The following is a 21,458-nucleotide window of genomic DNA, read 5'->3' on the forward strand; positions in this document are numbered from 1 at the left end:
TTGCCCTTATTTAAGTTTAAAATACTAGTTTTAGACCCATTCTTCTCTCCCTCAAACAGAATGTAAAATTCAAATCATATTATGATCGCTGCTGCCTTGGGGCACCTTCGCTATGAGGTCATTAATTACTCCTATCTTGTTGCACAATACCATGTCTAGTATAGCCTGCTCTCTGGTTGGCTTCAGAACATGCTGTTCTAAGAAACTATCCCGAAAACTTTCTGTGAACTCCTCCTGTAGGCTACCTTTGCCCATCTGATTTTTCTGGTCTATATGTAGATTAAAATCCCCCATGATTATTGCTGTACCTTTCTGATAAGCACCCATTATTTCTTCCTTTATACCCTGTCCTACCATGTGGTTGCTGTTAGGGGGCCTGTACACCATTCCCACAAGTGATCTCTTGCCTTTATCACTTCTCATCTCAACCCAAACTGCTTCTACATCCTGGTTTCCTGAACTTGGGTCATCCTTCTCTAGTCTGTTAATACCATGATTAAATAACAGCGCCACCCCTCCACCTTTTCCTAGTTTCCTGTCCTTCCTAAAAACATGTACCCTTCAATATTCAAGTTCCAATCTGTCATCCTGCAGCCATGTCTCTGCACTGAGATTTATTTCTATTTGCGATATCAGTTCATCTGTTTTGTTTTGAATACTATGTGCATTCAGATACCCAGCCTTTAGTTTTGTCCTTATTATTTTTGTAATGTCTAGCTTGTCTGCTGATTTACTCTTAGATTTATCATCACTTTCTCTTGCTGTCACGGACTGTTTATCATTTCCCATATTAATACCTCTCTCTCTTGCCTTGACTCTACTTTTTGATTTACCACATCTTCCCAAATTTGATCCCTTGTTACCACTATTTAGTTTGAAACCCTCTCTACTTCCCTAGTTATGTGGCTCGCTAGAACACTGGTCCCAGCACGGTTCAGGTGTATACCATCCCAATGGTACAGCCCCCACTTTCGCCAGAACTGGTGCCAGTGCCCCTCGAACCGGAGCCTACTTTTACTACACCAGTTTTTGAGCCATGCCTTCGTTTCTCTAATCTCACCCTAACCCTACTCCAATTTGCACGTGCCTCAGGTAATAATTCAGAGATTATTACCTTTTATGTTCTTCTAAATTTGGTACTTAGCTCCTTGTACTGACTATGCGGAACCTCTTTCCTTGTCCTGCCTGAGACGTTGGTACCTACATGGACCACTACGACTGGATCCTCCTCCTCCCACTGTACGTTCCTCTCTGGCATTGAGCAGATGTCCGGAACCCTGGCACCGGGCAGGCAACACAGCCTTCTGGACTCTCGCTCTTTGCTGCAGAGAAGGTTAAGAAGGTAAGAGCCCATGGGATCCAGGGCAATTTGGCAAATTGGATCCAAAATTGGCTTAGTGGCAGAAGGCAGAGGGTGATGGTCATGGGTTGTTTTTGCGAGTGGAAGCCTGTGACCAGTGGTGTACCATAGGGATCGGTGCTGGGACGCTTGCTGTTTGTAGTGTACATTAATGATTTAGACGTGAATATAGGAGGTATGATCAGTAAGTTCACGGATGACACGAAAATTGGTGGTGTCGTAAATAGTGAGGAAGAAAGTCTTGGATTACAGGACGATATAGATGGGCTGGTATGATGGGTGGAGCAGTGGCAAATGGAATTTAATCCTGTGAAGTGTGAGGTAATGCATTTTGGGAGGACTAACAAGGCAAGGGAATGTACAATGGATGGTAGGACCCTAGGAAGTACAGAGTGTCAAAGGGACCTTGGTGTACATGTCCATAGATCACTGAAGGCAGCAATACAGGTAGATAAGGTGGTTAGGAAGGCATATGGGATACTTGCCTTTATTAGCCGAGGCATAGAATACAAGAGCAGGGAAATATAGAAAATAGGAGCAGGAGTAGGCCATTTAGCCTTTCGAGCCTGTTCCACCATTCATTATGATCATGGCTGATCATCCAGCTCAGTAGCCTGTTCCAGCTTTCGCCCCATACCCTTTGATCCCTTTAGACCCAAGAGCTATATCTAACTCCTTTTTGAAAACATTCAATATTTTGGCCTCAACTGCTTTCTGTGGTAGCAAATTCCACAGGCTCGCCACTCTCTGGGTGAAGAAATTTCTCCTTATCTCAGTCCTGAAAGATTTACCCTGTATCCTTGGGCTATGACCCCTGGTCTGGACTCCCCCACCATCGGGAACATCCTTCCTGCATCTACCCTGTCAAGTCCTTTTAGAATTTCATAGGTTTCTATGAGACAGAGGAGCTGTATAAAACGCTAGTTAGGCCACAGCTGGAGTACTGTGTACAGTTCTGGGCACCACACTATAGGAAGGATGTGATTGCACTGGAGAGGTGCAGAGGTGATTCACCAGGATGTTGCCTGGGCTGAAGCGTTTCAGCTATGAAGTAAGACTGAAAAGGCTAGAGTTGTTTTCCTTAGAGTAGAGAAGGCTGAGGGGGGACATGATTGAGGTATACAAAATTATGAGGGGCATTGATAGATTAGATAGGAAGAAATTTTTTCTCTTAGCGGAGGGGTCAATACCAGGGAGCATAGATTTAAGGTAAGGGGCAGGAGGTTTAGAGGGGATTTGAGGAAAACTTTTTCACCCAGAGGGTGGTTGGGATCTGGAACGCATTGCCTGAAGAGGTGGTAGAGGCAGGAACCATCACAACATTTAATAAATATTTAGATGAGCACTTGAAACGCCATAGCATACAAGACTACGGGCCAAGTGCTGGAATAGGTAGGTGCTTGATGGCCGGCACAGACACGATGGTCTGAATGGCCTGTTTCTGTGCTGTATAATTCTGACTCTATAACAGTGTCAGTCCCCCTCACTATACTGTCCCCTACTACCGCTACATTTGTTTTTGCTCCCCCCGCTTCAGCGACTTCCTGTACCATGGTGCCATGGTCAGTCTGCTCATCCACACTACAGCCCTCGCACTTGTCCATACACGCTGCAAGAACCTCAAGCTTGTTGCTCTATTGCAAGGGCTGAGGCTCCTCAATTCCCACCTTCTTGATCCCCTTACCTGCCTGACTCGCACTCACACCCTCCTGTCCCTGACCAAATCAGATGACCCTATCCTAAGGGGTGTGACCGCCTTCTGGAACAAAGTGTTCAGGTAATCTTCCTCTCCCTGATGCATTGCAGTGTCTGCAGCTCAATGACTCTGAACCGAACTCCTCAAGCCGCAGACACTTATTACAGACGTGTTTGTCACGGATTGCAATGGCATCCAGGAGCTCCCACATACTGCAGCCACGACATATCACCTGTCCTGCCATCTATATTGTGTTAATTAAATTAAATTTATTTTTTCTTAATTAAGTTATAGTTCTCCTCCTTACTGAACTCATTCATTTACCAAACTCCCTTCTTCACACTCTGTGCCCACCAGCAGCACTTAGTGCGGATAAGCAGCACTGAGAGTCCCATGAATTTATACTCCAAGAAAACAATGATGTGTCAGCTTTGCTGGAGCTCAGACACCAGTATAAGCTAGCTACCTAATTAACTAGTCCACTCTTTAACCTTTGAAATTGAAACTGTGGTAGCTGTACTTGAAGATCTTTTAAGTCACAAAGATTGTTCAGCCAAATTTTATCTGCCTGTATTCTACCTCTTACCAAGCCCCGCTCACCCATCACCCCTGTGCTTGTTGACCCAAGTCGGTTCCGCTTTCGGCAGCACCTTGATTTTAAAACATTTTAAAAGTTTCTTTTAATATATTTCTTAGCTTAAAAAAAAATTGAACCTGTTAAGAGTTACCATCTTAAAACACTCATCCTGTTTCCAGTCCCTCCATAGCCTTGCCCATCCCTATCTCTGTAACCATGCCCAGACCTGCAACTGAGATATCTGTGTTCCTCCAATTCTGTCCTCTTGAGCATCCCAGATTTCCATCACTGCACCTTTGGTGATTGAGCCTTCAGCTGCTTAGACCCTAAAGTCTGGAATTTCCCCTCTGCCCTTCGACCTCTCCTCCTTTAAGACCCTCCTTTAAAACCTACCTCTTTGACCAAGCATTTGGTCACCTGTCCTTGTTGCTCCCTATGTGGCTCGGTGCCGAATTTTGTTTAGTAATGTACTGGTAGTGTGCCTTGGGTTGATTTACTACATTGAAGGCTCTTTATAAATAGGAGTTTCTTTTAATATATTTCTTAGCTTAAAAAAAAATTGAACCTGTTAAGAGTTACCATCTTAAAAATAACTTCTGCAACTATCCTGGGAGAAGGGCTTCTATTCTTTGGCTCTGCAAGAGATATATGTAACAAAAAAACCAGTCAAGCAAATTCTGTTAATTGTTTACCCAGATGCAAATCTCGGTTTAGTAATAGTCAAGTGGTAGAAATTATTAATGTGCATTTGTTGATCTAATCAGGATATAACAAAGACAGCACTTGTCTAACATGAAAGATAAACAGCAGCATGCTATGTGTGCATATTATGGAACTAGCTGTCCAGTTTTTGAGTAAAGTACCTGTCTTACAGATTGACGACTTGAAGATGAGGCTGTGTTTTCAAAAGGTTTTTGGATTTAAGAATCAGACTTTTGTTGCTGTTTCGAACTATCTTCAACAGTCGTGGAGGCAACAAGTATTTCTGTAAATAGTTGTCCCTGTATAGCTGCAAGAAAAACTAACCAGTATGGATCGGGTGGCTATTCCCTTTTTGTTCATTTGAAAGATCTGTGAAGAACTCAACTGATGGATTTGTCTGTTCAGTCATTTCAAGAAGTGATTCGAGCTGCTGTTATTTGGAGTGACTTCAGCAACTTGCTGTCAGCTTGTTTCTGCATAAAATTTTCGGCAGTTTAATCTGTTAGTGTCCAGAGCACAGGATGTTTGCTTTCTATAGTGATGGCACATAATGGAAATTCAGCATGCTATTCGCAGACAATAAACATTCATTCATTTGAATTTTCACTTAACCTGCAGCTAATTGCCGAGACTTCAAGGACCTGACACAAAACGCTATATACTGGTAAATAAAGCTGTTACTTGGCATTATAGAGAGATGAAAGTTGGCTAGAATTCCTGCTGCTGACTCAGTGTCCTATGTCAATATCAGGTGAGGGCAGGATCAGGCTTGACTGTGATGCCACACTAAGGTCAAAAAGCCTAGCAATATTCAGCAACAAGATTCCGACATGAATAATGATCACGTGGCCAAGATACTGGAGTTGGCCATTGAAATAAGGAGTCGAAACCTCCCACAGCAAGGTAAATGAGAGAAAATTGAAAAGGGGGTGTGGTGATGGGAAAGAATCTTACACTGTACTGTTGTAGATGTGATCATCAAAATGTTAATTAAACTGAACTTTCAGAATTAACATGGTATCGAAATCGCGATGACCAAAATCATAGCAGCATAACATGCAAATCATGTAACTATCAGTGCTAAGTTTGCAATGGTATTACAAAGGAAAATATCATTTAATAGACTTCAGTTGCACATCTGATCACAAGAAGTCTGTCTTCCGGTTTATTGTGCTGATTCACATATCTTTTAAGTCTGCTACTTAACCAACTCATCTAAGCAGTGTTTTAAAAATTCATTCTCTGGATGTGGGTGTTGCAGCCAAGACCAGCATTTCTTGTTCATCCCTAACAACTGAAGAGCAGTTATGAATTAACCATCTTGGTGTGGGGCTGGAATCGCTTACGGGTAAGAATGGCAGTTTTCCTTCCCTTGGATTTTTACAACAATGCAACGTATTAATAGTCACTTTTACTGGTACCTTTTTTTTTAATTTCTAGAATTCAAATTCTCAAACTGCCATGGTAAGGTTTGAACTCGCGTTTACTGGAATACTAGTCTAGGTCTCTGGATTACTAGTCCAGTAACATGACCACTGCACTGCCCCATCCTTGAAGATTAATAGTATGGTAAAGAGGATTGCTTCAGCTCAGCAGGCTTAGCTTCTCTTAAATCTCAAAGGAGAGCTTGATGTGCTAAAATAAAAGGATAAAAAATGCAATTTGCTCTCCAAGGATGACCTGTCTTTGTACATGTTGTATTGCATTATTTAGCCAGCCTTTGAAGAGGGGAGTTTTGTTTGGAATCTGGAATGCAAAGTCTAATTTTGTCTTTTGGAGACCTTGACTTTTACAATCGGGTGCCAGACCATAAAGGTCAATTAAATACATTGAATAGTTAATGTAACTCGCTCTCTTGAAGTTTCTGAAACTTTAAGTAGAATTGTTTTGAAATGAGCTTTGGGTTTTGTGAGGATGCCGAACAGTGTTGGTATTTTACTCAGACTTTTAAGGATGAGAGAATAAACAGTGGTTCTGTACACTTCTCTAATTCTGTTGTTTAGAGTATGCGCAGAATCCTTTTGCCAGCTCTTGGCCTGTAGTGATAGTAACGGAATTATTGATTCCTATTGATAACTTCTGCCCAAGGTCTCAGGAAGGATTTGAATTGTGTTGGAGGTGGGACCGAAGGTGGGAGGGCTGGAACATTGGAGAGCAGTTTGCCAGCATGTTCCTGCTGTCAGCCCATTTTGGTAAAGAATTATAACCAATTTTCTGAGGTCAATTGAAGACTGGGGTGGGGGGTGGGTTGGGTGGTTGGGGTGCAGTGCTGAAACATTGTTTGAACCACCATTCCCCCCGCAGCTGACATACCGAGATAGCCACAGCGGTTGTGCAGCTGTGGCGTCCTTTTAATTTTTAGGTTTTTATAAAGTTTTCAGAGGCACCCTCCCTCTCTTCTACCTACATTGGCCTGCCCTCCATCCTTAATTGTATAGGCTCCTGGAGGCGGCTGCTTAATTGGCTGCCTCCTCAGAAATCGCCCTCTGGGTCCCGAAGCTGGCACGTGTCCACTGCAGACCCCCGTTTCCTCCCGATGGCAGGATTGGGACCCACAAATGAAAATTCAGCCCTTGACTTTAATGGTAAATTTGACCATAACTCTGCTGTTTTGTTTTAAACATTCGCATTTATCACTTTACCTTCATGTCTGAGTCTTATTGGTGAACATTGGCAGGCTCTTTGACCACAATGCGCCATCATTTTCAAGTCTGATCCTGCCCTCACCTGATATTGTCATGGGACACTGAATCAGCAACAGGAGTTCTAGCTAATGTTCACCTCCTTAGAATGCCAAATAAATCAGCTTTGTTTACAAGTATATAGCATTTGGTGTCAGTTTCTTAACTCGCTTGCCAACTGCAGAGACATTAAGTGAAAGTTCTAATATGTTTGCAGAAAGCTTTGACATGGAAACATAGAAAATGCACTGAACAGAAGGAGGCCATTCAGCCCATCATTTCTGTGCCAGCTGAAAAAGAGCTCGCCACCTAATCCCATTTTCCAGATCTTGGTCCCTATCCCGTGGTGGAAGTAGAAATATTGATTCCCTTTAATAGGATACCTTCCCAAGTCCTTGGGGGGAATTTTATGCTCTTCTCCCGTGTTGGATTTGGAGGCGAGATAGCATATAATGGGAGGGGGATGGGGGTGGCGGGGGACCCCACCACCTTCCTGCCTCCATCCAAATTAAGTCTGGAGCGGGAAGGCCTGTGAACAGCCTTCCTGCCCCGCGCCAGTTGAGGCCCTTAAGTGGGCAATTAATGCCCAGTTTAGGGCTTCATCACGCTGCTGGCAGAATTAGCCCAGCGGTGGGTGGGCCTGTCGCCATATGGTGAGCATGCTAAGCAAACCTGTGCGGGTTGCTTGTCGGCTACAGGATGGGGGTGGGGGTCCCTCATTAAAATGCACGGTGCCTGAATGAGCGACCCAGCATCGGGAAGGGGGGGTGCCTGCTGAGTGCCACGCCTACACCCTTGCTAATGACCCCACCCCCTCGAGAAACCCCTCCCGCCCTGACTTACCTGTGGCCTGGGTCCCTCGGTGATCCATGGCTACTGGTGGGTCCATTACCAGAGCAGCCACCTCCTCCGTGGTGGCGCTGCTCAACTAAAAAGCTGCCAGCCTGTGATTTGCTGATAGCTTTCAGCAGCTGGGACTTGCACCGCCGGGATCCTTGATCCTAGGGAAGGCTCACCGCTGTCCGTCTAAGTGCCTAATTGGCCCCAGATGTGACAGACCTTCCCCAGAGGAGGTAATGCGGGGCTCTTGCTGGCGCTTTTGCCAGTGGTTGAGATCCCCATCGCCCAGATAAAACCCTGGCCCTTGGCTTTAATGGTGAATTTAACTCTAACTTTGCTGTTTTGTTTTAAACGTTATTCTCAGTTACCACCCTGTATTTGAATAAGGCAACTCTCTTGCACATCTGTCTGCTTCTGTAGGTTCTAACAAAGTGCACTTGTCACATGCAGAAGAATTCTCCATTAGCTGCTTGACTGAAACAAGATTAACTTGGGCAAATGGAAACCACTTCAGAAGTATAGGATGTCAGACTATTGTGTAATACAGCATTAATAATAAAAACAGTAATGTAATTAACAGGGGAGTGGCTTAAATGGAACTAATGCATTATATATTGAAATTAAACCCATTTTTATAAATGTATAGTTGCAGTATAAACTACTGTTAATATATAGCTATTGATGAAGGTAGTTTACCTGAAAGAGAAAAGCACATCTGACTATGAAAGCTGATGGGCAAATTCCATTCATTTTGGTTCTATTGAAACATTCCTTTCTCTTGAATGCATCAAATGATGTAAATTTCCTGAAACAAATTTGGAGCAGAGATATGTCATCAATTCCTAATGAATAGAAACACCATTGGCAGAAATAATGAGTGCTACAGTATTTCACTTTGCATTCCACATCTGGTTTACTGTGGGAGTTTAATGCCAGTGATTATTTTTCAGTTGAACATCTTTCAGGTCCAGTCACATGACCACCAAATTACAACTGCCAAAAGTTATTTTGTTCTAAGTATCAAAGAGGCATATTGCAAATCTAACAAACACCATCCAAAAGAGGAAAAAGAAGCCACTTTGATACATTGTGACTGCCAGACACTTTTGGATGCGAAAGGTATTCCAGTCACTTGGTGGTGGTGGAGGGGGGAGGGAGGTTGGATGTTACTTGGCATCTGCCATCTTAATTTGCTCCATTCCCCGGTTATTATACAGTTGAACTTAATGGCTAAAGCAAAATCTCTGAGTTACCTGTCGTGGTTTGTTGCACCATCTTGTTCCTCATTTCCTTTGCATCTCCTTGCACTTTAACTGGCTGCTAGGAGGCATGCAGAAATTACTTGGTTTTTAAAAAAAATTATTTTCCTTGTTTGCTCTCACTCAGCTCCTCTCAAAGAAAATATGACATGTACTGGCACTTGGCTTAGTACCTTCTGGTGACAGTACTGTTGAGATAGGAGCTTGACATGTTAGGAATGGCGGGTGCATCTTCCAAAACTATGCAGCACTGCACCACTTGAATGTGAACATTTGTTAATTATATGGGGGATATCTAATTTGCTACGTATCTATAAAGTTTCAGCAATCTAAAAGTTAAATATGTGATAGATGATTGCCTCCATGCAACTTAACATTTTTAATGCATAAAAATGTTTTTTTGTTTCATTTAGGCCCAAGGTCAGACTTTTGAATTTCCAGACATTTTTCCTCAAAAAGATCAAACTCCCGAACCAGGCTCTATGAAAGAAATCCAAAATAAGTTTATGGAAGATGAGAAGCAGAAACAGAAAGCAGACCCGCGTCGAGGAGGCGTCACTGAATGGTTTGGACTTTAAGAGAAACAACTTTTTGAAAGTTGTACTTGCATTTTTTAAAAAGAAAGTATTATTTTTCAGATATCTTGCTGACCAAGCATGAACTGGATGTTTTGTTTTGAAGGAGTTTCAGCTCAGCAGGCTTCAAATGCTTCATATTGTTCATTGTGAGGGGTTCCCCCTGTGGACATTTGATTTTGTGTAATGTTTGCTGATCAACAGCTGTTCTTCAACAAGTGATTTGAGTAGATTCTTGTAATGCATCGTGCCGTACTCTGTTGTAAGGTGGGCTTTGAGTGAGCTTTGACGTCTGCTGATCGGAAACCCAGCTCCCAGTAACTGGTGCAAACCTCTGGGCATTGTTTGTCTCTGACTCAGCGCAGAATCCTCTGGGAGCTGCGAAAGTGAATGTATGTGTAAACACGCGAGGGCGCCCTGGCAGCTTGTCAATTTAAGAGGTTAAATTCGACATTGGTTGAACAAAATGAAGTTATTCTAAGGTCAGATGTTATGTTAAAAGATCATGCCTTCCAAGGAAATTATTGGGTTACTCTGTACACTGTATTTTTCACAAAGAATCAAAATTGTGAATTGTAACTGTGCATTTTTGTTCCAGCAGCAGTCCAATATATTAATGTGATAATTTGAATAAAATTTGAAAGAACTATTGAATTAGCAGGTTTGTTTCACAACCAAAAACCATAAAGAATTGGAATATTTCACTATTTCCCTGCGCAAGTTGTGATGAAAGACACATTTGACGTGTTCCAATCCCTCAATGGTGCTGGATATTGTGTTTTCAGACTTACCTGTTATTTAAGGTGGATAAGAAAATGAAAGTGCACATTACCCAAAAGTCATGGTGTGATATTAGTACCAAGTACTTGCAATCTAGCATGGATTGGAAAAAACACTTGGAATAGTTCATAAGCCTTGCTATTCAGGAAAACCCTATGTGATAAAACTATGTTCCAGTGTTTCGTTTCGTTTCTCTGCATGCATGAATTCTGTGGATAAATAATGCAAAGCATTCTGCTTTTCTTGTTAAATTTGCGACAGATCAGGCACTATGTGAAAAGCTTGAGAAACCTCTCCTTTCCAACAAAGCTGAGAGCTGGTTAAAAGGAAACAGGAGTAGCAACCAGTTCTCCAGTTGTTTGCTGGAGTAAGTGAGCAGTCATAGGAACAGGGCACACCAGTGCTTTAAGGGAGAGGGAATGCTGAGTGGAAAGCTAAGAGAAAAATCTTAGTTCATCTTGGCAGTAATACAAATTTAAATTACTAAATCTATATTTAAAATCTTTTGTCTTAAGTACCACCAGCACCAGAAGTGAACCTCCTAATCAGATATCATCGTGGCTATTAATGCTCTTCATTAGAAGCAGGTTGTTCTAAGCTCTCACCTTGGTATCAAGGTGTGGTGGCAGGCAGTTGGGGAGAAATGGTGCAGTGTAAACATAATGCACAAACTCTTTTACAGACTTGAAATTTAAAGTTCTATCAGAACTTTAGGTGGTGTGATTTCTCTGTCCTCTTAAATGTAGTTGCTTCTGTTTATAGTGGCTTCATTATTTTCATATTCATTAAGATAGCTTTACAACACTTTCATTGCTAGCTTGAATAAGCGGTTACATACATTTACCATTTTTCTTATTGATTACAACACTTAACTTTAGGTGCTGTTATGTAATCAACGAGATTAAAGTTATGTATTAAGTATGTATCAAAGTGATGGGGTTAGTTAGGTATCAAAAGAGATGGTGGATTAGTCATTGTGGGTCTAGTTAAATAATTTATGTGTATAATGAACATTGATGTGCAGTTCTTTTTAGGGCATATCTGTTTGCTTTGCTGTGGGCGACTGCTTGTTCTAATGCTGTCTGTGGAGTTTTATATAGTGCAGTTAAATGGCAGGAGAAACAAAAATTATCTTGGCTGTGAGTCTGCCATGCCAGTTGCAAGCTAGGATGGCTTGAGAGGCTGAAGACTGGTGTTTCATTGCTGGTCAGGATTCCAGTTTACATTTGACTTTGTCCTAGTGAACAGGACTTAATTACACTTCCATTTATAATGTCTAGTTGCTCAGCAAATACTTTCATCTGTGGACGCTCAGGGCTTCTTGTCAGTGAAAGTCAAACTCAACATGTCTGCTATTTTCTTTGTGTGCAAGGTTTGTTGTGCTTTTTGGGGTTTCCCCTCACCTGAGCTGCTTGGTGGTCTGGTGGCATTTCTGTAGCTTACTTTTGATGGTTGCTGTGGTTGTTGTTAAGGAATTAAAGGCGAGTAATAGGTGTGAGGTTGTATGTGCTCACTGCAACATGTTTATATAGTTCTTGGAGGAGAAACATTGAAGAAATTGGGCCTTTCGTTGTCTGAGGAGACATAGTTTGGATGGAGGAGGGTCAGTTTTTGCCGATTTGCAACATAAGTCATGCCAGCTCAACAGATGCCAATATTCCACAAATGAATTTTATGGTTTACCCTCACAACCAAAAAACTCAACTGAAACTCGTGAAAATTCTGTAGTTGTGTTCTTCTATCTATGATACTGCTGTATCCTTTGGCGCCTTTCTATAGAAGTGTTATTTCTGTATAAAATACAGCATTGATTTCTTTAATGAACTGATGCAAAATTGATTTTTTGTCTTCCCTGTTCAGGAATGATAAATATTAGGATTCATATTAACCCCATTGCACTCACTTTAATTTGCAATTACTTTCATGCAAATTGGATAAAATTAAAAGAAGGGGCCACCTTCGTTCCTCAGTAAAGCTGCTTTGGTGTAATGTCAGTAAACAGGGCAAATCTCTACTGCCTGTTCAGGCTGTTAAATAATCATAACACTTCAGTACAGTACTGAGTGCTGCACTGTCAGATGTGCCATCTTTCAGTTGAGACACTACAAGAGAAAAAATGTACATTTATATTGTGCCTTTCTTGATCTCAGGATGTCAGAAATTGTTTTACAGCCATTACAGTAGTTTTGAAGTGTAACTAATTTGTACAAAGCAAGCTCCCACAACTATCAATGTGAAGATAACCAGATAATCTGTTTTTAGTGTTGATAATTGAGGGATAGCTATTGACCAAGACACCTGGCAGAACTCCTCTGTAGATTTATGTCCACCTAAGGGAGCTCAGTTTAATATCTCATCCAAAAGACAGCACCTCCAACAGTGCAGCATTTCCTCAGTACTGCACTGGAATATCAGCCTAGATTTTTGTGGACTCCTGTCTCTTGAGTGGGACTTGAACCCACAATCTTCGAACTCAGAGGTGAGAGAGCTACCAATTGAGCCACACTGACACTAAACCAAGCTAAAAGATCCAGTGGTACTATTTTCAAGGAGGGCAGGGGAGTTATCCCAGTGTCCTGGCAATATTTATCCCTGAAGCATGATTACCAATGCAGATTATTTGGCCCTTATCTCATAGCTGTTTGTGGGAGCTTGCTGTGTGTCAGTTGCCTGCTGCGTTTCCTACTTTACAACAGTGCCTTCACTTCAGAAGTACTTCATGGGCTACAAAGCACTTTGTGACCTTCTGAGGGTGTGAGAGGCGCTGTATAAATGCAAGTTCTCTGTCTCTCTCAGTTGTCTTTTACATGGAGTTCTGCTTGCTGTTGCCTGCTTGTGAGTGAAATTTCTGGTTGGAAAGAGGTGATAAGATTGGATTGCTTTTTCCTATCAATAGAAACGTAAAGAGCGTTCAGTTTAAAAATGTAGCTTTGCAATTATTCTGCAGCTGATGCTAGCAGTGTGCATGCCATTTTCCATCAAAGTGAATTTTTGGGGTATATTGTGTATTTTGCATAATCACTGGACTCCACCCCGCCTCAACTTATCTGCTGCTGAAACGCTCATCCATGCTGTTGCTACCTCTAGACTTGTCTATTCCAATGCACTCCTGGCTAATCTCCCATTCTACCCTCCCTAAACTTGAGGTCATCCAAAACTTTACTGCCCAAGTCCTAACATCACACCCAAGACCCGTTCATCCATCACCCCTGTGATCGCTGACCCACTTTGGCTCCCAGTTAAGCAATGCCTCAATTTTAAAATTCCCATCCTTGATTTCAAATCTCTCCAGGCGCTACATAAATACAAGTTGTTTTGTTGCTGATGCAGCACAAATACTTGTCCAGCTAAGCCCTTTGATAAACACTTTTAAATCATGGCAGAACTTTAGTCTGTGGAATGTAACGTTAGTTAGGTACTGAATCACAGAATTGTTACAGCACCGGTTTGTGCCAGCTTTCCGAAAGAGCAACTCGCCTGGTCCCACTCCCTGCTTTCTCCTCATAGCCTTGCACACTATTCTTTTTCAGATAATGATCCAATTCCTCCTTGAATGCCTTGATTGAACTGGCCTCCACCATACTCATGGGTAGTGCATTCCAGATCCAAACCACTCGCTGTGTGAAAATATTTTTCCTCATTTTGCTATTGCTTCTTTTGCCAATTACCTTCAATCTATGCCAGAATCACGAGAGTTTTTAAAGATTAATTTTCAGTGCCATGTTCAACTGTCTATTGAGAATACAATTTTTATATAAATTTAAAGAACCAAATCTGAATAATTTAAAAAGTTTAAATGTGGCATATGAGAACCAGCATCATTATAAACTTATTAAAGAAAAAATATTTTGACTAGTGTTCCGAATATAATTAATGACTCACGCAATCTTCCAATGGCTTATCAAGGATTCTAAAATGTTTTTTACATGGTTGATATGATTGCTGGCTACATCATCCATGACTGCTAGAATTCCCAAACACCCATAATTAGGAATGAAGGACTAAGGAGTAATTGTAAAGTGATTGATATAGTGTGTTGCCATGGGACTACACAAACACACACTATAATAGATCATGATGACCGTCTTCTCTCATTACAAAGGATTCCCTCTTATCAGTTCTCGATGTTGCGACCACCGCAGCAGCTACCAAAGTTGACCATATGGATTGTGTTAGAAGGCTGAACATTCTGGGGATTTTGACGTGCAGTCTGACACCAGACAGTCTCAGATGATAACCCGTCGAGCTTTGGGAACAGCTTGACTTTGCAAGTAATGATCACAGAACCTGGTATGTGCTTGTGATCACTGTGGAAAATAAATTGATTAATGATCTGTAAATTATGTCATTAGATAATTAAATGAATGCTGACCTTTTTTGATTGGTTAATAAAGTCAAAGTCATAACTGTTTAGCAAGTGAAACTTGACATCAGGGAAAACATTCCTTTTTTAAAAATAAAACTCTTTGTATTGTTCGCTGCTGCAGTTTGTTGCAAAGCTGCCGCTTCAGGTGAAAGGTCAACTGGGCTATTTTCTAACAAAGTATTTTCTCGTCAGTAGGTCTCGATAATCGCACTATCCCTGGCAGATTGGGGAGTTCCTGCATCTAAATGTAGCCAACAAACAGGCTTTGAGATTGGATTTGGATGTTTTCCCTATGAATCACACCCCCCCCCCTTCCACATCTCTGGTGAGGAGTCACCTGGTGCCAGATTGCTAATTGCACAGCTTGATGGGTGCAAGCCTGTATTGAGGCTTGGCTATCTATTTAAGGTCAGAAAATCATTTATTGAAATAAGAGTTTCTGGTCACCGAATTATAAGCGATGTTACAGATTGTAATGATCTTGATAGTTTCAGGCTGTCGCTGAGCAACATCAAGTACTGGATCCTAAAGTATAACGTCTGCATGTATGCTCACTGAATGTCAGGATCCATTGTTTTATGACAGTGCTATGCCATGTAATGCACAATGCATTGTAGCACTAAATTTATTGAGAGTATGTCAGCAGTTTTATTAGTGTTCTGGGATTTTTAAGCAATGATTTGGGGAGTGAATATCAAAATGCTGCTGATTTTTCCATGAAAATTGTAAATGAGCGACAACATACATAGACTTTTTTACTCTTGCCTTTTTAAGCTCATGTTACACAGCGAGGTGCTGGGTTGAAGATAGGTGAGTGGCATTTAACAACTATGGGTGAAGGGGACAGCCTCTGATTTGGTCAAATTGAGTTGAGAGTGCTGGATACAGCAATATTGTAGTGGGGAGCCCAGAGATTTTGAGCATGGGGCATGGTTCTTGAGCTTTGTCAGCACTAGGAGTAGGAGGGGTTCTGAGTTGACACTGTTACAGTGGGGCCTGGTTTTGATAGAACTAGGGTGAAGATCCTGAGGTTTGGCAAAGTCTTGGATGGGGTGATCTTGGGAATTAGAAGCATTGGGGGAGGGGCAGTGTTGAATGGGAAGAATTCTTGAGTTTAATGGCTATCCTTTTCCTCCTTTAAGACGCTCCTTAAAACCTACCTCTTTGACCAAGCTTTTGGTCATCTGACCTAGTTTCTACCTTATGTGGCTCAATGTCAAATTTTGTTTGATAACGCTCATACAGTGCCTTAGGATGTTTTATTTCATTAAAGCTGCTATATAAATGCAAGTTGTTGTTAACAGCATAGGGGTGAGGGAGTAGTCTTTGTTTTTGGGCCCTTTGTACTAATGCAGTAGAAACAACCAAATGCATACATAAGGAAGGAACAAACTTGCATTTATGGACTCTTTACCAGAATGGTTCTAGGGATGGAGGATTTTAGTTACAAGGTTAGGTTGGAAAAGCTGCATTTGTTCTCAGTCGAGATTTAATAGGAGTGTACAAGATTATGACAGGCTTAGTTAAGTTAGACAAGGAAAACCTGTTGCTATTCTTACTAACAGGTGAGAAAGAGGTCTAAGGTTCCCTTTCAGCCTTCACCTGGTCATACTGTAATGGTTTAATTTTAAACACACCGTGTTTTTAGCTCCCCCTTGGTGAATCCTTGTTCACTGCTTTTCAATTATAAGGCAAAGCAACCAACACAGATGGACTTTCTTAGGTTTAAAGAAGAAAAGTTTAAATTTATTAAACTTAAACTCTAATTCGGTTAACGCCTACGGATACACGATGCGCCCACGCTAGCATGCATACACAATACACGCATGCAAATAGAGACAGAAAAGAGCAGAAGAAAGATAAAGTGCAAAAGTTTGAGGCAATATCTGAAGAGTTTTTGTTACGGTTCTTTGAGCTCACTGTAGAGTCCTTGATTGTAGGTAGATATTGCTGTTTGTTGGGGACCAGTATTCTTCTTAAACCTTGTTCACTGTCGGAAAATTTTCTCTCTTGGGCTTCATGTGTCTTCAGTGGATTCAGAGGCTTGTGAGAAAGAGATGGGAACAGACAGGAGAGATCTTCTCAATCCAGGAGCAAACCGACACACTCTCTGAGTTCACTGTTTGTACAATTCAGAAAAACCCAGGTTGCCAAGCAGGTTAGTCATGTGACTAACTGGTCTGACCACATCTTGGATTACAGCAGTCTCTGGATTGCCCCTCTTACACACAATACCTGGTGATCAAGGTCCATTGTGGGTTGAATGTGTCAGGGAATGGTCCTTTGTCCTTCCAATCACTGTCTGTTAATATGCAAATGTATTTTCCAGCCACGGCTGATCTGTTTAACAAGTCCTTTCTTCACTCCAGTAACAGTTTAAAATCAATGTTCATGACCAAATTCACGTGCCTCATTCTTAGCAGGTGGGGGCCTAGCATGACACTATTTACAATAGTGCAAAGACTAGGGGACACAAGTTAATACTTTTGGGCAACGATGCAGGGGGAATATGAGGAAGCATTTTTTTTACGCAGTGGGTGATAATGACCTGGAACTCACTGCCCATAAGGATGGTGGAAGTGGAGACAATCAATGACTTCAAGAGGAAGTTGGATGGCCACCTGAGATAAATAGACTAGCAAGGCTATGGGGATCGAGCCGGGAAGTGGGACTGACTGGATAGCTTTGTGGAGAGCTTGCATGGACTTTATGGGCCAAATGGCTTCCTTCGATGCTGTAATGACTCTACGACTCTTAACAAATACGGGGTTGCTGCAATTAAAACCTTAATTAATACTTGAACCAGAATATCTGTAATTTCTGAATGACTTTATCAACATACACAAAAAAGAACCATCCAGGGTCCTGACATGCAGCTTTTATCTCATCCATGAAATGCCATATTCCTAATCAGGGACAGACTTTATGTTTAAGCACTTTCTGCACATTTACCGTGATAGTGAAAGCACAGAAAGTTTAAAAAAAAAGTTTAAAAGCCTATTCTGAGCTGGGAGGAAAAGATCAGGTCGAGAATAAGATAGCAGGAAAGACCACCTTGGAAATTGAAGTGGGGGCAGAAAGGATAGCTTGCAGCAGCAGGGGGAGCCATTTGGCAACAGGAGAATTTTAATAAGCCTGAGGTCAGTGGCACTGCAAGGATTGATATAGAAGTAACTATAATATAAAAGTGTTTAAGCATGAAAGGCAGGTGTGACAGGAAATCAATTTGATACTTGGAGGAAGTGTATGTTGTAACGTGTGCTTGATGAAAGATCAATGAGGTGATTCAGTTGAATTGTATGCTCAGTGATATTTACCAAAAAATCTGCTTGAAACCATTGCTTACTGGCATTTCTCCTCCTAGGAGCAATCAAACAGGAAAACTTTGAATCATGGACTATGAACCTACCAGTGTGCTAGAGTAGACAACTCATTCATCCATCGGTGCTTGTATTTTGACATCACTTGGAGTGTTTTCCATGTTCCACTTCATTATTTATTTTAGTCCTAAACATAACCAGCAACTATTGGAAAAGAGACTGCAGCCAGTAAAATGAAGTGTGCAAATCAGTTGTCACCTGAAAGCTTGCAAGGGCACATGTCATGGGTTGCTAGACTCGTTACATAGACTAGGCTTGTATTTCCTTGAGTATATTAGATTAAAGGGTGATCTAATGGAAGTCTTTCAGATGATTTAAAATTTATTTAAAAACTTTTTTTCTCCGGGCGATTCCAGAACATGAAGACAAAACCTTAATATTGGAGGTAGGCTGGGGTGATGTCAGGAAGCTCTTCTTTACATAAAGGGTAGTAAAAACCTAGAAAACTCTCCCAATAAACTGAGGCTAGGTCAATTGATAATTTCAAAACAGGACTTGATAGATTTGTGTTAAGCACACTATTTAGGGTTATGGAACCAAAATGGGTAGATGGAGTTTAGATAAAAGGGCGGCGCGGTGGCTAGCACCGCAGCCTCACAGCTCCAGTGACCTGGGTTCGGTTCTGCACACAGCCTGTGCAGAGTTTGCAAGTTCTCCCTGTGACTGTGTGGGTTTCCTCTGGGTGCTCCAGTTTCCTCCCACATGACAAAGACTTGCGGGTTGATAGGTAAATTGTCCATTGTAAAAGAAAAAATTTGCTCCTAGTGTAGATAGGCGGTAGGAGAATTGAGGGAAGGTGGGGATGTGAGAGGGAAAATGGGATTAATGTAGGATTAGTATAAATGGGTGATTGATGGTCGGCACGGACTCGTTGGGCTGAAGGACCTGTTTCGGTGCTGTATCTTTCTGTGACTCTCAAAATCAGCCAAGGTCGAATGGAATGGCTGAACAGGCTCAAGGAAATGAATGGCCTTCTCCCGTTCCAACATTATTCCATCACATACGATCTTGAAATAGTTGAATGCATCGGCTGCTAACATTTGATATTTTGCAGAAGAGATAAGATAGAGAATTTTCCTGATGGTCAGTGGGTAAAGGCACTGCCTGGTGGAGTCAAGAGCCATGCATACCTGGCTAGTCCTAGGTTCAACTTCCAGCCTCTGCTGATTGTATTTTCTAACTCCCTATTTTCAGATGGTATGACACATGACATCTATATCCTTCATTAATGCCATCTGCTGTCCAGCCTTTACTCAAAATGTAAGTAGATGGCAGAAAACTTATCCAGTATCCATTGTATAAACTGAAAGCATGTCCATAATCTGTGGGAAATGATATTGGGCACTGGGTAAACTAAATGTTTAAATACATTAGAGATTTTTATTGCCCTTGCAACTTCACTAATGTCCTTCAGGGAAGGAAATTTGCCATCCTTACCTGGTCTGGCCTACATGTGACTCCAGATCCACAGCAATGTGGTTGTCTCTTAACTCTCCTCTGAAATGGGCTCGTTGTTTAAGGGCAATTAGGGATGAGCAAAAGTACTGTCCTAGCCAGCCACGCCCACATCCCACAAACAAATTTAAAAAAAAACTCCCGACCTGGAGCCCCTTCCAACCTGTCCAGACAGAAAAAAACATCTTAAGACTCTGATGGCAAATCTTGTGCTTCATTTGTAGAGTTTGTTTGAGTCACTCTTAGGGAGGTTATTATCTCTGTGAGCGGAGGTAAGCTTTGTCACCCAGAAGCTATCCACAGGCCTGATTTTCTTCTTCACAAAGATGTCCGGGAATTTCAAAGGTGAATGCACCATCAATAATTTCCAGCCTATCTGCCGTCGATGTGTAGGAGTCACATTTGTTCATAGAAAATCTACACACCAAAGGAGGAAGGTCTTCCTACAGAGATAGTTAAGTGGGTTTGTGTGTAAGCCTGCAAAGCATCAATTGTACCCTGGATTTCAGGAAAAGCCAGCATTGCTATCTTTCTTGCTGCAGCCTTGCTGAGAGGCCAAAGGTGATTGATTCCCAGTTCTGTTGCCAAGTGCATCAATTCCCTGATGAATGTGTGCCCATACTCTAGCCTGGATCATATTAAACCTAAAATGAGCCTGTGCCATAAATATGAAATGGTCACCTTCATAGCCACAGCAAGGGCAGTGTGGGCAGGTGAGTTTGGCAGCGAGTCCTCCTGCAGTAGGTGGTAGAGTGCACCATTGCATTCTTTGATGAAGCTCATTCTTGTGCACATCTCCCGACTAAGGCTATCATATGAAGTGTGTTGCCTGTATTCTATGGATAGGTGGCCTATATCCTTCTTTAATGCCATTGACTCTCCTTTACTCCAGCCTTCTGTTGCTGCTCCTCCATGATCACAACATCCAAGGATATGCCCATAAGGAATGCTGTACCTTTTCCTGAGAAGACTTCATGCTGGGTAAGGGCTGTTTGAGGTGAAAATCTGCTACTGTCAGACTGTCAGATGCAGTGAGAAGCAAGTCATGGTCTTTGTTGGCAGAATAGTTAAAAAAAAAAATACACTGTCAAAAGTTTCTCCCAACAACAGAAGTTCTCCTCCCTGTTCAGGCTCAGAAATCCCTCACTTCAACCTGTCTCAGCCACTGCAGGTAGTTGTTGCATTGTATAATTCCCACCTAAATTAATCTAAGTGTATTGCAAGTGTACAAGCAGGAAACTCGAGGCGCCAGTGCCACTGGCTCTCATTATCTTTTATTAAAATTTGTTATAACTTAATTATAAAAATATAAATTTCATTGCAGCATTGCAATCAACATCACATGCAAATGACACCAGGTGCTTACAAGCAAGTTTTGCCAATAATTTTGAAGTAGTGACAATGCCTCTTTTAAGTACTGATAAAAGATGAAGGTTTATTTTAATAATATGTAGTACATACAGGGGTTAGGAATGGAGGCCAAATCCCAATTATATAATTTGGCAAAAGTTAATTAAGGCTGGAATTTAATTTGGTTAAAAAGAACAGATGAATTGCAAGTGGTTTTATTAATAATGTTAATGGTTGGGAAGTTTGTTTTTAGTGTTGAGGTGTTTTGAGTAATTTGCCCATTGATCTTTGCCCTACAAAATTAAGAGATCAAGAGGTGCTTTACAGCTGAGGGAAAAACTACATTGTATTTACAGGCATTGGTTCAGTGTGACACCGTACTCATGGGATCATTTTTAATTGCCATTAAGTTTTGGAAGCAGCTAAAAGAAGACCAG

The 21,458-nt window shown here is 41.6% G+C and overlaps 1 protein-coding gene across 7 annotated transcripts in view; it reads left to right on the forward strand.

Annotated features, from left to right (window-relative positions):
• The window catches only part of mrpl23 (mitochondrial ribosomal protein L23), a 73,497-nt gene that overhangs the window by 20,853 nt on the left and 31,186 nt on the right, over positions 1 to 21,458 (forward strand). For 2 of the 7 annotated variants that reach the window (XM_068046040.1, XM_068046041.1), the window contains exon 5: positions 9,529 to 9,680. In XM_068046040.1, the coding sequence (XP_067902141.1) occupies positions 9,529 to 9,680 (152 nt within the window). Of the gene's footprint in view, positions 1 to 9,528; positions 10,338 to 15,028; positions 15,057 to 19,410; positions 19,427 to 20,563; positions 20,653 to 21,458 lie in introns of those variants that run through there. The other 5 variants (XM_068046036.1, XM_068046042.1, XM_068046038.1 and 2 more) reach the window with 5 other exon arrangements.

This window comes from Heterodontus francisci, chromosome 14, assembly GCF_036365525.1.
Source record: "Heterodontus francisci isolate sHetFra1 chromosome 14, sHetFra1.hap1, whole genome shotgun sequence".
Taxonomy (NCBI): Eukaryota; Metazoa; Chordata; class Chondrichthyes; order Heterodontiformes; family Heterodontidae; genus Heterodontus; species Heterodontus francisci.